Genomic DNA, 14,161 nt, shown 5'->3' with positions numbered 1-14,161 from the left:
TTGAAGTTATGAATTTTCACGCACACTTAGTAACGATTCCATAATGTTGATATGAGAAGTTTAAATATTTATTGATTTTCAGTCGCCTATCATCCCCCTGCAAGAATTTCCAGCCTGGCACAGGTAACACCAAAGGTGTCAGCAATTGAAAATTGTCTTCGAATGTATACACCGGAAGAAGTGAAAAAAATATAGACTACAGGACGGGACCGTATTCAGCACATGAGAGCAGTCAGCATCACCCACCAAACACAGCTCAGTTGCTGCTCATCAACCCCGCTAGACAACAGAGGAGAGAAAGGAAGCAGAGATGTGCTGTATGTAGTTTCCTGCTGACTGTGCACATCTTTGCAGCTTTGTTTACCAAGCTTATAGCAGATTTTTGCAAGCTAGCGGCAGCCCCTTGCTACTACATCATTGCATGCCTTATGATCTTCAATGACAGAATTTATGCGAAAGATTGGCACTGGTGGTTGCATGAAAATGGGAAATTTTTGAGAATTACTTGCAATCTTTAGCTTAACTTTGAGGACCGGTATGCGGCCTGCATGCTCAATGGCATTTACTCTGAATATTGCACTCGTTTTATAGCCACTTTTGAAGTAATTGGCAGGCTCTTTAACACCTTCACTCCTTCATTACCCACTACACAGTATGAAAAACAACCCTTTTTCATTAACTGCTATTTTGTACAACCTTTAGATTCCTTCTTCCCTCATACAGAGTCAAACCCAAATATACTGAAACTGAAGAAACTTATTAAATAGCTTAATACCGTAAAACCTCTCATATAATATGAACAATTTTTTCCCCAATTTTATCACGTCACATTTCCGCCTTGCAACATAATTTAAGCCTCAATTTGCAGTTTTGGACTCGTTATTCAGCGCTATCAACATCAGGCTTCCAGCGAGATGTTGACCATCTGGGGTTCTTTAACATGCACTGACATCGCACAGCACATGGGCGCCTTGCTTTTCGCCTCCATCGAAAAGCGGCCGCCGCGACCGGGAATCGATCCTGCATCCTTGGGCATAATACAGTAGAACCCCACTGTTACATTCCTCACAGCTGCATTTTCTCGGCTGTTACATCGTTTTCATATGGTCCCGGCATAGCTTCCATAGGATGAAATGTATTGGGAACCCAGCTTTACGTTGTAGCTGTGAAAACGGTTCCGTATAATACGGTGCAACCTGGATCCCCGAATCTGCCTAAGCAACGCGTGCCAGCTTCCATTTTGGCTTTTGGCAAGTCGACCAGGCTTGGCTATAGAACTGGCGGCAAGAAGCCACCCGCAAGTTGGAGAGGCTGGCACTAGATGTTCATACCATACACCTCGTGAACGTCGAACCAGTGCCTCCTGGTCAAACCCACATTTTTTTTTCCGCCACCATCAAACTTGTAACTTTCAACGTCTTCGTCATGCTTTGATGACATCAATAGCGTCGTGCATGTGGAAAGCCCTTCCCCTTGACGAAAAGCTAGCCATACCCAACGCAGTCGACAGGCAGCCAGAGTGGGAAAGAGTGGATATTGCGAAAGACTTTGGACTGCCCCCCTCTACGCTTAACAGCATCATCTTGAAGCATGCCGAAATAAAGGGGAATGCTGCGCTCTTAAGCCCGAAGGCTAAGCACGCTTATGGTGCCAAGTATGCAAACCTCGACGAGGCTCTTCTTATCTGGTTTAAGCAAGCTCGCACTGCCGGTGTCAACTTCAATGGGAGAATTCTGTGTGAGAAGGCGATGTCCGACAGATTGGGCATCACCGACTATGTGGCGTCGAATGGCTAGATTGACCGTTTTCATAAGAGGTACGGCATCGCTTATAAGATGGTAAGCGGAGAAGCAGCAAAATGTCAACTTAGAAACAGTCCATGATTAGAATGCCACCCTGTCCGCAACAGTTGAGGGGTATGAGCCTCGAAACATTTATAACGCTGACGACACGAGCCTTTACTTTCAGGTGAAACCATCAGTCATTAGCCTGAAGGATGAAACATGCCATGGAGGCAAATGCAGCAAAGACGGATTGACAGTGCTTCTTTGGTGTAACATGGATGGCTCGGGGGTAATTAGAAAATATCAGAACCCATGGGTCTTGAAGAGCACTCGCTTGCGGCCATGTCAGTACAGAAGCAACAGTCGTGCATGGATGACGGGTTCTTTGTTCAAAGAATATCTTTGGTACTTTGATATCAAGGTGGGTTCCTAGTGCAGAAGTGTTCTCTTTTTTTCTGGACAATTGTGCTGCCCACCCGAAAGACCCGCTGTTTCTTCAGAACATGAACCTTGTGTTCTTCCCATCTAACACTACAAGCCATTTGCAGCCGTTGGATGCTGGCATAATAATGAACTTAAAACATGCCTGCAAGAAATGCATTGTGAAGAACTGTCTCGGATGGACTAATCACTGGCAGCAACCTATGGCCACTTCAGTACTTGACGCTATGCACCAAGTTGCTTCAGCATGGACTGCAGCGAGCGCGTCAACAGCACAGCACTGCTTCGCTCTGTGTGGCTTGTGCATAGGTGGGGAATTGGGAACTGTCACAGAGGCTGAAGAGTCAGAAGTAGCATCTTGTGATCAAAAGCTAGCTGAGGCTATGAAAGCGCTGGGTGCCCACAGGAGTCACATATGACGACTACGTCGCCGTGGATGCCGCCGCCGTGACATCAGGGTGCAAGAGCATTGCTGAGATCGTTGCTAATTAGGTCACAAATGACGCTGCTGACTTTAATGACGAGGAGCATGAGCTGCTTGATTCCGAGAGGTTGACAGGACCGAGCTTTGGAGAAGTCGTCGCAGCTCTGTACATCCTCCGCAGGTATGTCACACCTCAAATCAACGCTGACACCAATACGCTCTTCCAGGCTGTTCAGAAACACATGGTGGTTTTCAGTGAGCAAAATAAATGGCAATCCACCACTCTCGATTTTTTAAAGTTTTTTGTTTTTAAGCTTAATAAATAGTTTCAAATCAAAGCTACACTGTTTTCATTCACTTTCAGAACTTTCCTCATTGTTGTGTTTTCCAAGCTGTTCCGTTTTTTTCTCCATGGTCTAGCGAAAAATGCATGAATGGAGTTCCACTGTAGTTGAGCGCCCTAACCACTGCACCACAACGGCGGGGTAGAAAATTTGTCAACAGCGATTTCGTCAAGTGCTTTGGATTGCGCACACTGTCAGGAATGTCGAAGAGTAGCTCCATAATCATTAAGTTTCTCCGCAATATTTTTCGCACTGCAACACAGTAGCAGTGGTCTTGCTGTGTTTTGAGAATGTGTCCCCACACAGTCCATTCTATTCCGTTTTGAAGATGCTTGATCGCACAGCAGTCTTCAAAACACAACAGTTCAGCGTATTCGAAGAGCAGAGGAAGCCCATGGATGAAAAAGAGAAAAATATGTGTAGGCGTGCCCAATGACAGCAACAAGAAGGTATGAATTTAAGAAAAGTGAAGAAAACTATTCAGCTGGACAATACAGTAGCAATGGGAGACTTCCGATTTTTGTTTCACCTGCCACAGCATGCACACCTGGGGTGCGCAAGCATCTGTTTGATGCGTTTCAAGTTTTGAGAAGTCTTGGGCGATCGCTAGCCTCGCACGTCGCACCCGATGTGACGCCCTCTCTGGATAAACCGGTGCGAGCCTTGTCCATTGTTCAAATTAACGAACGATGTGACGCCCTCTCTGGATAAACCGGTGCGAGCCTTGTCCATTGTTCAAATTAACGAATGTCTAGCACCATAGACTTAAATGGCTGCCGGCCAGAATCGCACTCCTAGTTCAAATTGTCTGACTTCCTGAATTGACGCGGGGTCGAGTTAACAACCCATGCTACCGTGTTTAGTTACATGCAAAGACATGTTGGCCACTAAGTGCTCTTTTAGTAATCTTTTCCCACAACTGCTGACCTATGAAGGCCTTTGGGATGGTGATCTTGAGCCACATGCGATCTCGCACATCCAGGCCTGAATCGGGAGCAGCCATGGCCTTCACAATGGTCTCCATGTCAGTTTCCACAGTCAAAGGTGGCTCCTGTAGTTGCCCTGCATGGAACGTTGCCCCTGGTCAGAGCTCAGCATAAAACAGAGCAATCTGACTTGCTTTCAACTATACACCATGTTACACCATGACAGGTATGTAGCAGAAATTGTACACAAGAGTGCCTTTATGTCATAAATAAAAAAAAAAAAAAGAAAACCGAGCAATGTTTGTTTAAATCTACTCCTAGAATGATCAGCAAAACGCCATCTTTCAGCATTTTACAAATTTTACACTCAACAGATGCATGAAAAATTTTAGAATCACCAACAGCTACTCAAACACGAGAGAATGCAGGTGCAGATTCCATAGCTATCGTTGGCTGACGAAGGCGTGAATGCAGTCAATGTTGAAAGCCATGTGAATCCAGCTCATGCTCCCAGCAAAGAATTGACCTTCTTCACAAGATGTGGTGTCCCCTAGAGAGTTCATGAAAGATTGTCCTCAATATGAGAATGGCATATGCACAGGGTGGCTGTGTAATAATAATAATAATAATAATAATAATAATAATAATAATAATAATAATAATAATAATAATAATAATAATAATAATGATAATAATAATAATAATAATAATAATAATAATAATAATAATAATAATAATAATAAAATATTGACTGCTGGTTACCACGCCCATGCAACATGTGAGAGAAGAGTTCAGCATGCAAAAACCAGACTAATAACAAGGCAAATGCGGCTAAGCAAATATGGCAAAGAAGCAATGCCGACACATTACCATATTGGCCATACTAGCAGTACAGGAGCCAAATTACACAATGATCACATTACAAAAACTATCACAAGCCAGTCAATCAGCCCTCGGTCCTACTGGTGATGGGTCACCGGTCAGAATCGACCAATATGAGTGGGGCTAGGCGATTAGTTTCAGGCAGATTTGTAACAGTATCTGCGATGTGATGTGTAATTCAGCCCCAGGTGTGCTAAAACTATCTGTTTGGGATTCTGAGTGCCCCTTCTGAATGCGCCATATGCTGCACCACTGCTTGGTACCCTCTATACGCACAGGCGCGAATGGCACATGAACTAATTCATGCCCCCGCATATGAAGGATGCCAAAAATATCCATAATGCCACAATAACTGTCACCCGCCCCTTCCCTGTCTGTCCTTCATGTTATGCCAACAAACAAATATGCTCTTAATAATAGTTTCCATTGCAAAATGAGCATTGTGTGCTCAAGTTAGGTTAGGTTACTTTGGTTTTAAGGCAGCAGGTACTCACTCTCGGACTCAGGCACAGATGAAGTGACTGAGGAGGACGTGGAGGTGAGGGTAGAGACTGAAGGCGGCCTCAGAGGCCCATCATAGAGAAGCGGCTGGCGCAGGGAGGGCCCTGGGGCCAACGACAGGCGCGAGTGGCCCACAGCCGAAGAGGAGCCTCGCGCGGCCTCGGTATGGGCCACCCAGGCCCCCGGGTCGATGGGGCGCACAGGCTCCGTGCGTGGGATGGTGAAGTAGCCCTTGGGGTTTGGGTCCCAGCATTTGGCCACCACTAGCTTGATGGGTCTGCAAGGAGCAGTGGGTGTCAAGAACAGCACACCAGAGTGCTTGACCATGACCCGCATAAAGGGGGACATCTATATTGGTGTCACTCATTTTTTTTCTTTTTGAACTGGAGAATCGATGCATGCCTGCTTTCTAAATGTGCTACTTAAGTACACGTTTCCTAGGTAACAACCAGCCTCGGTTCACTTAGCTACTTCTATTGCATGTTTCAACATCGCTGCAAAGACACACTTTTGTCATGTTGGTACTCTGGAAATAAGGGAAAGCAATACAGACTAGGTGGTGAGCAGTAAAAGGCATTAGCAACAATGGGATTCCAATGACTTCAGGGTAGAACTCTTGTCTCAATGTTTCAAAATACCAAACCAGTGGAGCAATCGAAACTTTTTGGGGCTCAAAAAAAAAAGTTTAGTGCTGCTCAATATTCTAGCTGTTGATAAGAACTTAAAAAGTAGCCTTGGCTTCACTACAGCAATTATTTGCGTTCATAAGCAAGATTTTGGCAATTTAAGGTCCAAAAGATGATTTTTGAGAGCCCACCGTGAGTTTTAAGAGTCTCATATGTAGGTTCTACCATATGAAAGCCATATTGTTGGAGTTCAAACCAGCTTGAATCAAACCTCAGAAGTTTTCGTACTGCAGTCCTGCATTTTTACAGCATGGGGTCATGATATCCTGTGCCAGAATTTATTTTCTTTTGGTGCTGACGGTGTGAGCACGTTGTGAGTTGACTTTTCTATTTCTGTGTGGCATTCAGTGTAGCAAGACAGACAACGAAAGACAACTAGGAGACAACCAACTGCCCGCAAGTGTCAGCAGGAGAAAACGAGAAGGCAGTAATGTGTCTGTCAGTATCCAATACCATGAAGTAAACAAAAACAGTCAGCAGAAAAGGGCCATTTAAGTTTCCAATAGATAAAATGCTATAAATTCATTGAATGCTCACCCAGGCTTTTGGACGGTCTCACGAAGCACCCGGACAGCATCGTCATTACTCATGTTCTCAAAGTTGATGTCATTAACTTGGAGGATCATGTCACCCGGCTCGATACGACCATCCAAGGCAACAGCACCTCTGCAAACCACAAGAAGTACTCATCATGTTTTATTGCGATAGCAATACTACGGCAGGTTTCATCCCGTCACATAGTCCCGGGAAGGGCCACGTTTGACCTTGAACAGCCGTAAAGAAGACTGAGACGAAGAAGAAGAAGACGAAGAAGATGACGAAGAGCGCTCGGTCACCTGCAGCTAATGCTTTCGCACCACATTCGGTTCAGCAGCACTGAACCCTTCTAATTTATATGTGGGCTGGTAGCATAAGCTCTGGCGTCATGCTCTTAAAGGATGAGCGTAAGCGTCCCCAATAATGTAGCACCTTACACGGATAGGGCGTAATAAAGGAATAATGTAGCAGGCAAAAGGAGCTTCCGCCGCGCCGTTGCTTTCACAATTTAACTAGGGTTAACCAGGGCTAAACCACATTTTTTTTTTTAGTTCAAGAAGCAAGGACACAATTGCCATTGGTAATTACCTTCCTTTTTTCTTACCCATTACGTGTACTTAATCTAATTTTGGTTTAGAGACTGTCTTACACATTTCAACAGTTCTGAATCATACAGTGATGATTGTTACACTTGTCTCAATGTGAAACGATTATGGTTCTCAAAAAAACAAAAACACAACTTGAGTGTGAGAGCAAATAAAACAGATTTATTTGATTTTACATCCTAACATAACACAAGCAACTTACTAAGAATGTTTCCTGCGCTACAGCTGAGCCCAGAAATGTTGAACCCTGACATGCTGAATTGTTGGCTATATTGAACTCACTGAATGTCCCTTTGAGAAATGCCATGCAAATGACATTTCTCTTAATGGCACTCTTTGATTCACTTTCGTGAGTGAAGATGTGTTGGCTGCATGGCCTTGGCCATTAGTCGCTATTAGTCAGCCATTAGTGGCATGCTGAGATAAATGTGGGCTGTGCTTGAGTGTGGCCTTTAGCCTTTTGTACGCATTCTTCGTGTAACATCATTAATACGTGATGAAGACAACAGTACCTTCAATTCTGTGAACTGTTAGGTATTATACCCACAATACGACAACTGATTAGACATCCTATGACAGGCTGTGGCTAGTTCCAAAGCAGCATCTGCTGTGGCTTCGACGCGAAGCATATTAATCCTAGCAACACCTAGCGAGTGGTGCCTTTCAAGCATGCTAGCAGACTGCATGCAACCCAGGTATAAAATATTATTGCATCTGGATGATAAATAAGCTTTTTGTTACAACTTTTTTAATATAGTATATGGAATTTATTGACTTATATATAGATAACTTTGCAACCCCCTTCGAGTTCAATATATTCAAGTTCGACAGTACAGTCATACCTCGATATAACGAACATGCATATTACGAATTATTGAATATATCGAACTCTTCCGAAATTATTTTGTCAAACACAGGTATTTTTAACTTCCCATAGCGAACGCGGTTCGGCATAAAACGGATATTACGAACTTCGTGACGCCAAGCACTACCTCACTTTAATAGCAGGAGGCAGGCTTCCTTGCACTACATATGTGTTGTGCGGCGCAGCAAACGTTCAGGACTACCTCGCAGGCGCTGACAGCGCCACAGATGCCACGACGGCATTGGGAGGTGACAGCCCAAGAAATCCATGGCCTCCGAGATCAGCCCGCGTGCCTGTTTGTGAGCGCGGAGGTGATCTCGGAGGCCATAAGAAATCGTTCGCATCTCACAATCGCTGACAGCGGCGTGATTGAATGTTGCTTTTGCCTTTTTGGTTTTTGCGTCTTTCGCGTTTTTAGTGTTAGCAGCGGCGTCGCGGCGTGGCCGCCGTAGTGTTCAGCGGTGGCTGCGTCGGTCGTCGTGTCGAGTGTGGTGCGCGAGTGTGCATAGTGCTGTGATGGCGGTGAACGTGAAAAAAAGAGCAGCACTGACGTTTATCTGATTTTATCTTGAGACCAAGCTCAAGATAAAATAGGGGCCTTCAAGGCAGTTTACAAGAGGAGATTGATTAACACTCTTCTCGTGAAGCTTCTTATGAAGCAGGACTTGAAGATCGACTTGCTGGGAGCATTGAAGCGGCATCGGACAGCGTGAAAGGCGAAACGATTGCCAACTGCTTTTGGCACGCAGGGTTTGTTCCAGCAGAGGTCCGCGCATCAAGTGACGATGGGGACGATCCCGACGAAGCAGGAGCAGAGCTCTGCGAGCTCGATTTTTCGTGTTTTGTTGGTGAAATGCCCGCAATAATGAGTGTAGAGGACTTTGTAAGCGGCGACGACATCGTGGCGACCACGGCTGTACTGACGGACGCCGAAATCGCTGTGGAAGTTTCTGAACATCCCGCAGACGAAGCTCAGGCTGACCCTGCAGATGATGAGAACATTCAGACTTCACAAGAAGCGCTTGCTGCATTGGATTTACTGCGCCGCCACTGCAGTGCTATTGAGAGCAGTGGGTTTGCCCTTGTTGAGTGTTTGCAAACTGTGAAACAGGGCGTGAAACAAAATGCGATCAACACAAAAAAGCAGGCCGCGATAACGCAGTTCTTTGCGCGTAAATAAATGGACGTGACCCAAGTAGGCACCCTCCGAGTTGCTGTGCCTTCTCTGATTGAATTTCGCTGCTCTTGCGCGTATTTTTTACGAAATTTTATATTACGAATTATGGATAGAGCGAACTATTTTCCGATTTTTTAACCGTTCGTTATAATGAGGTTTCACTGTATTGTGTTTTTGGAGAACTGAGGATTTTTCAACTAACGCAGACAGGCACCAGCATAAGTACAGGGTCGTCCACTGCTAGTGTGAACATTCAAGCGGGTGGTCGCTTTGTTCACAGCTCCAATGCATCCGACCTGGCCCAGCACTGAAGCAAAGTGGCAGGCCGTGCCAAGCATTGCCTCAAGGTGCCCGGGCCACTTTGTTTCAATGTGAGCCACATCGGAAGCAATGGTGCTTTGAAGAGAGCGGCCGTCTGTTTCAAGAGTAAATAATTCTGCACATCAGAAATAAGATGAGAATCCTATGCCAGCTCCTCTCACTGCTGGTTCTGGTTTTTTCCTCTGTCACTGCTGAATGCAGTTTGCCCTTCGCAACACAAGAGAAAGTAGCCTGCAGAAAAGTTAAACTGCACTCACCCTTTCATGATGGAGCCCACATAGATGCCTCCGTCTCCTCCTTTGTTCGACTGGCCTACAATGCTGATGCCTAGGAAGTTGACTGTGTCTGAAAACATAGCACACAGACATGAGGAAAAAAAGACTGCACTAGTAACAAAAAGTGCAATATGCAAAAGTGTCGCACTGTTAACTATTCCAGCCATGCTACCCCGATTGTGTTCCCATTCCAAGACAGTTCGTGGCTTCTGGAAATAAACTGCTTACATCAGCAATGTGCAACAGCATGAGCCTACGTTTCCACCAGCATAGATATGATCAATTTAACAGTAGGAAGACGAAAAAAAATGCACAAGTCATTGCATGATGTGATGCAAAACTATTCTTGCACTTATAGTCCCGGTTGACGCCCATTATGTCTATGGCATCGGATGCCCATTAGTTCAGATATAGCAGGCTCGCATCAGTTCATTTGGATGAAGGGTGACATCGAGGTACAACCAGAGAAGCCAGCAACCATCTACGTACACTTCCCAATGATAACTGCATAGAACAGGGTGTGCATGCTATGGCAGGCGTGGCGATGGTGAAAATTCCCTTTCTGCCAAAACAGAAAACCGCAACATAGTTTCAGTTTCACTTCTCTTAAATTCATACCACCCACCACTGCCATCAGGTGCACACAAAAGCCATTCACAACGTTCTAATGTCTACGCATATGTCTCTCTTTTGCATCCATGTGCTTCTTCTGCTCTTTCAGTAAGCACATTGAACAATCGTGTTGCGAGGACCTCAAAACCCAGCAGAGCCATTTGTGAAGAGGCACAACTGCTACTGTACTGCACTATGAAAATGTCCACGCAAGAACTTACGATTTGGGGCAATTTTTCGACGTTCTTGACGGTGTAAAACAAAGCACTACAGTCAATTCTTATTATGAACACCACATTAACGAAATTTTCAGCATTACGAATACTTTAAAAATCCCCACTAAATTTACAGTACTTTCGATGTAAAAATATTTCAGAACTACGAATTTCAATATAGCACATATTTCAGAATAACGCACATAATACAGGAACAGCCCTTCTTGTGTGTATGTCCAAAGGACAGTAGCTATCATCACTACACCATATCTAGAGCCGACTCCTAGCTCCCCGACAAAGCTGCGGTTTAATATGCAGCAGCCTAGCAGGCCTAGCCACCTGCCTTTTTCTCTGTGTTGTGTGTCGCTCACCGGATGGTCATTCGTGCAATTCAGGTATGCAGGCAGTTATTTACTGTTGCGGGTGACCTTACTCCGAAGCAAATTGACCTCTGCAGACAACCTTGCATTGCCCTATATCCTGCCATCGACATATCCTTTAAAAATATTCACATTACTCGAGATTCAATGACCAAAAACGAATAAAAGCCTCATGCTGATGCTTCTGTGCTCGTACCAAGTGGTCACCCGAAATTCTGCACACTTAACACAGTTTACTTCAGACAAGAAATTCTATAAATTCATTACCATAACTACACTGGTATCAACTATGATTACATCTCCAAGATTCTACGGTACATGTTACACAAACACTATTCATTAAAAAGAAACATGTCTAACAACAACTGCAATAACCTCATAACAAGTGATAAAGGTAATAACCATAGAAGTGATTGATACTAAGGAAAAATAAAACAAAAGCATACCAAACATTTTTTGCCTTTCACGAGAATAACTGCTCATGAATATCACCACTGACAGCAGACGTAAACATTATTTGCCCACAATAAAAAACATATTGCGCTTCAAAATGGTCTGCGTAACGTTTGCTTGCCTCAAATACACTTGAAAGAAAAGATCAATGCACATCTAGTTCAACGAGGATCAAAAGCTCCTTTGGCCCAGAATGTGAGAAAATGCGTTTTAAGCAGCCCTTAGTTCAAAAAAAAAAAATACTTTAATCTAGAATGTTACCGCAGGAATGCAAGCAGCAAAAGTAGAGCAGTAAATTAGAAAACCACTGCATAACCAAGTTGTTAGGGGGACGTGGGTCTTAAAACTTGGTTCATTATTTACTGCCCGAGTTCTGTGAAGCCAAACAGAATTGTTAGGTCTTTTTCTGGTAATTTAAAATATTCAAAAATTTCCCTTCTAGGACAATTAGTTCTAGGGGCAGTAGAAGATTATTGCTATTGCGTACTGAAACAATAGAGAAAGAATGCTCATCAGAAACTTATTTTTAACATACAGGTAGATACAACAAGATGCAAGGAACGCAGTGTTGGAAGCAGTTTTAAATTGAGTTAATATTAGACAATTAGCAGCCCACTGAATTTGGCGCTCACAGCCATGGCAACTATATATGAATTTCAAAAAAATATACAAAATAATTTACAGGTGAAAATAAAAAATGTGCTACCAACACTACATTCCTTTCACTTTATAGTATATACCTCTGTATTAAAAATTGATTTCTGTTGACGATCTTTTTTTCCTATTGCTTGAGCAGACAATAGCAATAGTTCTCTAATATCTTAAGAACTAATTACCCTAGGAGGAACATTTTTGCCTATTTCAAATTAGCAGAAAAAGCTTACCAATTCTGTGAAGTCTAAATTTGTGCAGTAAATAACAAAATTATCTTTAAGACCCATGTCCCCTCTTACTCATATCTTTTTCCTTGCGTATGTGTTCGTGAGCACGTATTTGCCACTCTTTGCTTTCAGAAAAACCTCGATAGTCACTATGCATGTGCCTTCTTCAACCAAAGTGATGCTAGCAGCCTTCTGCTCTACTTTTTGCGCATTCAGAATCCGCCTTTTGCGCGAGGATGTGGCGCCATCATGCGGGAGCGGGCAGGAAACACATTGAGCGGCAGTGTAGCAGACGACGCGAAAGCGCACCATACGAAATAGCCACGCCAACGCTGGTAGAAAGCGAAAGCTTCCCCCCTTTTTTGGCCTCGGAGCGGAAAGTAGTGACAGTGATTGCAGAACATCATGTTCACGCAGTATGGGGGAAGGTAGAGCTTTTTCACAATCCACTCATAACGCACGTACGCATATGCTATCTTCGTATTGTAAGAGCGTGTAGCGCGGGCCGTGTTCGACGTGACAGAATGAGACGCTCTCAGCGTGCAGGTTTTCGGCAGACAGGAGAGCGTGGGGGCAGAGAGAGAGAGAGAGAGAGAGAGAGGGATCTCAAAGGGCAAAGCAGCCAGGGGTTTGTTGATGCTGCAGAGCTAGGTGGAATCGTCTCCTGTGACTTTGAGCGGTGCATATGCGCGGGGTGTCTTGAGTTACCGAGCACAATGCGGTCACCGCGGCGCCGGCATGGTGCAATGGGCGTCGCTTCCTCCTCGCGTCATCGACAACCGTGCAGCTATAGGATTTCATCCACGAAGATCGGCAAAGAGGCACATATACACACCCCGTGAAAAGGGCATTGTCCCGGCCGGAATGCACACCTGCAGGAAACGCGCTGCATTTTTCTGGCAATGGATGATTCAGAGCTGTAGCCGGTTTCTGGCCTCAGGAGTCAGAACGGATGTGGTCGCAGTGGTGAAAAGGTTCTCGGTGCGCAGAGAATGGTCATTCTGTTGTGAAAGGATCTCCAACGTTCATTTCTGCCTCCGCCGCGATTTCTGCGGAATCAACAACTTGGTGACGCATGTGAATCTCCTACATATCGGATGCGCATCTCGGTCAGGAACCAACCCTGTTCTACGTCCAGAGCGATCCACTCTGCAAGTGAACGAGCATGAACCCTCCAGGAGACTCATTTATTGTACCGGGCGGTTTCCTTGCCGGTGCAAACGGTTGGACGTAGACGACGATTATCAAGCTCCCTAACGAAGTGCATCTGATTGCGTACACCAAAGGAACAAAATCCGGATGCTTTGGCGTGCACGAAGGCGAGCCTTTAATTAAAAAAAAAATACTGTGCGTTGTGCAAGAGTGTCAAGTGCGTCATATGCTCCGAGCGGCAAAAACACAGATACTACAGGTATGTATGCATCTAAACGAAATATGCATGATGAAATGTACCTACTGGAGTTTTCACCCAGGCTGTAGCGCACCAGGGATAGCTGCAATGAGGATTTTTTCGGTGCGTGGTTGCTTTAGTTGCGCCAGGGCCTGAATGCGATGTATTTTGTCCTTTCTTTTCATTATGTGCGAAAGGGCTAGGTAGCTTAGATATCACAGGCGGCTCTGTGCGCTAGGCCGTAATATTTAGCATGTTTTATCGTGACTGCCTAACAAGAAAAAAAAAATACGGCGTTTTAATGTACTGCCGTTCGCGAGCCTCATGACCAGCTCAACCACTCGGCTTGCGAACGGCGGTGCATCACAACAAACGCCCAATTTTTCTTTTCTTTTTAGTCAGGCGGCAGTCGCGATAAAACATGCTAAATATTACGGTCTAGCGCACACAGCCACCTGTGAT

At 44.7% G+C, this 14,161-nt stretch overlaps 1 protein-coding gene across 3 annotated transcripts in view; it reads right to left on the bottom strand.

Annotated features, from left to right (window-relative positions):
- The window catches only part of LOC146197623 (segment polarity protein dishevelled homolog DVL-3-like), a 49,144-nt gene that overhangs the window by 16,052 nt on the left and 18,931 nt on the right, over positions 1–14,161 (bottom strand). For all 3 annotated transcript variants that reach the window (XM_084599526.1, XM_084599527.1, XM_084599528.1), the window contains exons 9-12: positions 9,751–9,838; positions 6,526–6,654; positions 5,296–5,579; positions 3,921–4,055 (exon numbers count right to left, since the gene is read on the bottom strand). In XM_084599526.1, the coding sequence (XP_084455652.1) occupies positions 3,921–4,055; positions 5,296–5,579; positions 6,526–6,654; positions 9,751–9,838 (636 nt within the window). The remainder of the gene's footprint in view (positions 1–3,920; positions 4,056–5,295; positions 5,580–6,525; positions 6,655–9,750; positions 9,839–14,161) is intronic.

This window comes from Amblyomma maculatum, chromosome 3 (assembly GCF_055883805.1).
Source record: "Amblyomma maculatum isolate TAMU_Amacu chromosome 3, ASM5588380v1, whole genome shotgun sequence".
Classification (NCBI taxonomy): domain Eukaryota; kingdom Metazoa; phylum Arthropoda; class Arachnida; order Ixodida; family Ixodidae; genus Amblyomma; species Amblyomma maculatum.
The sequence above is the reverse complement of the archived record's forward strand: the minus strand, read 5'-3'. Positions and strand labels throughout refer to the sequence as shown.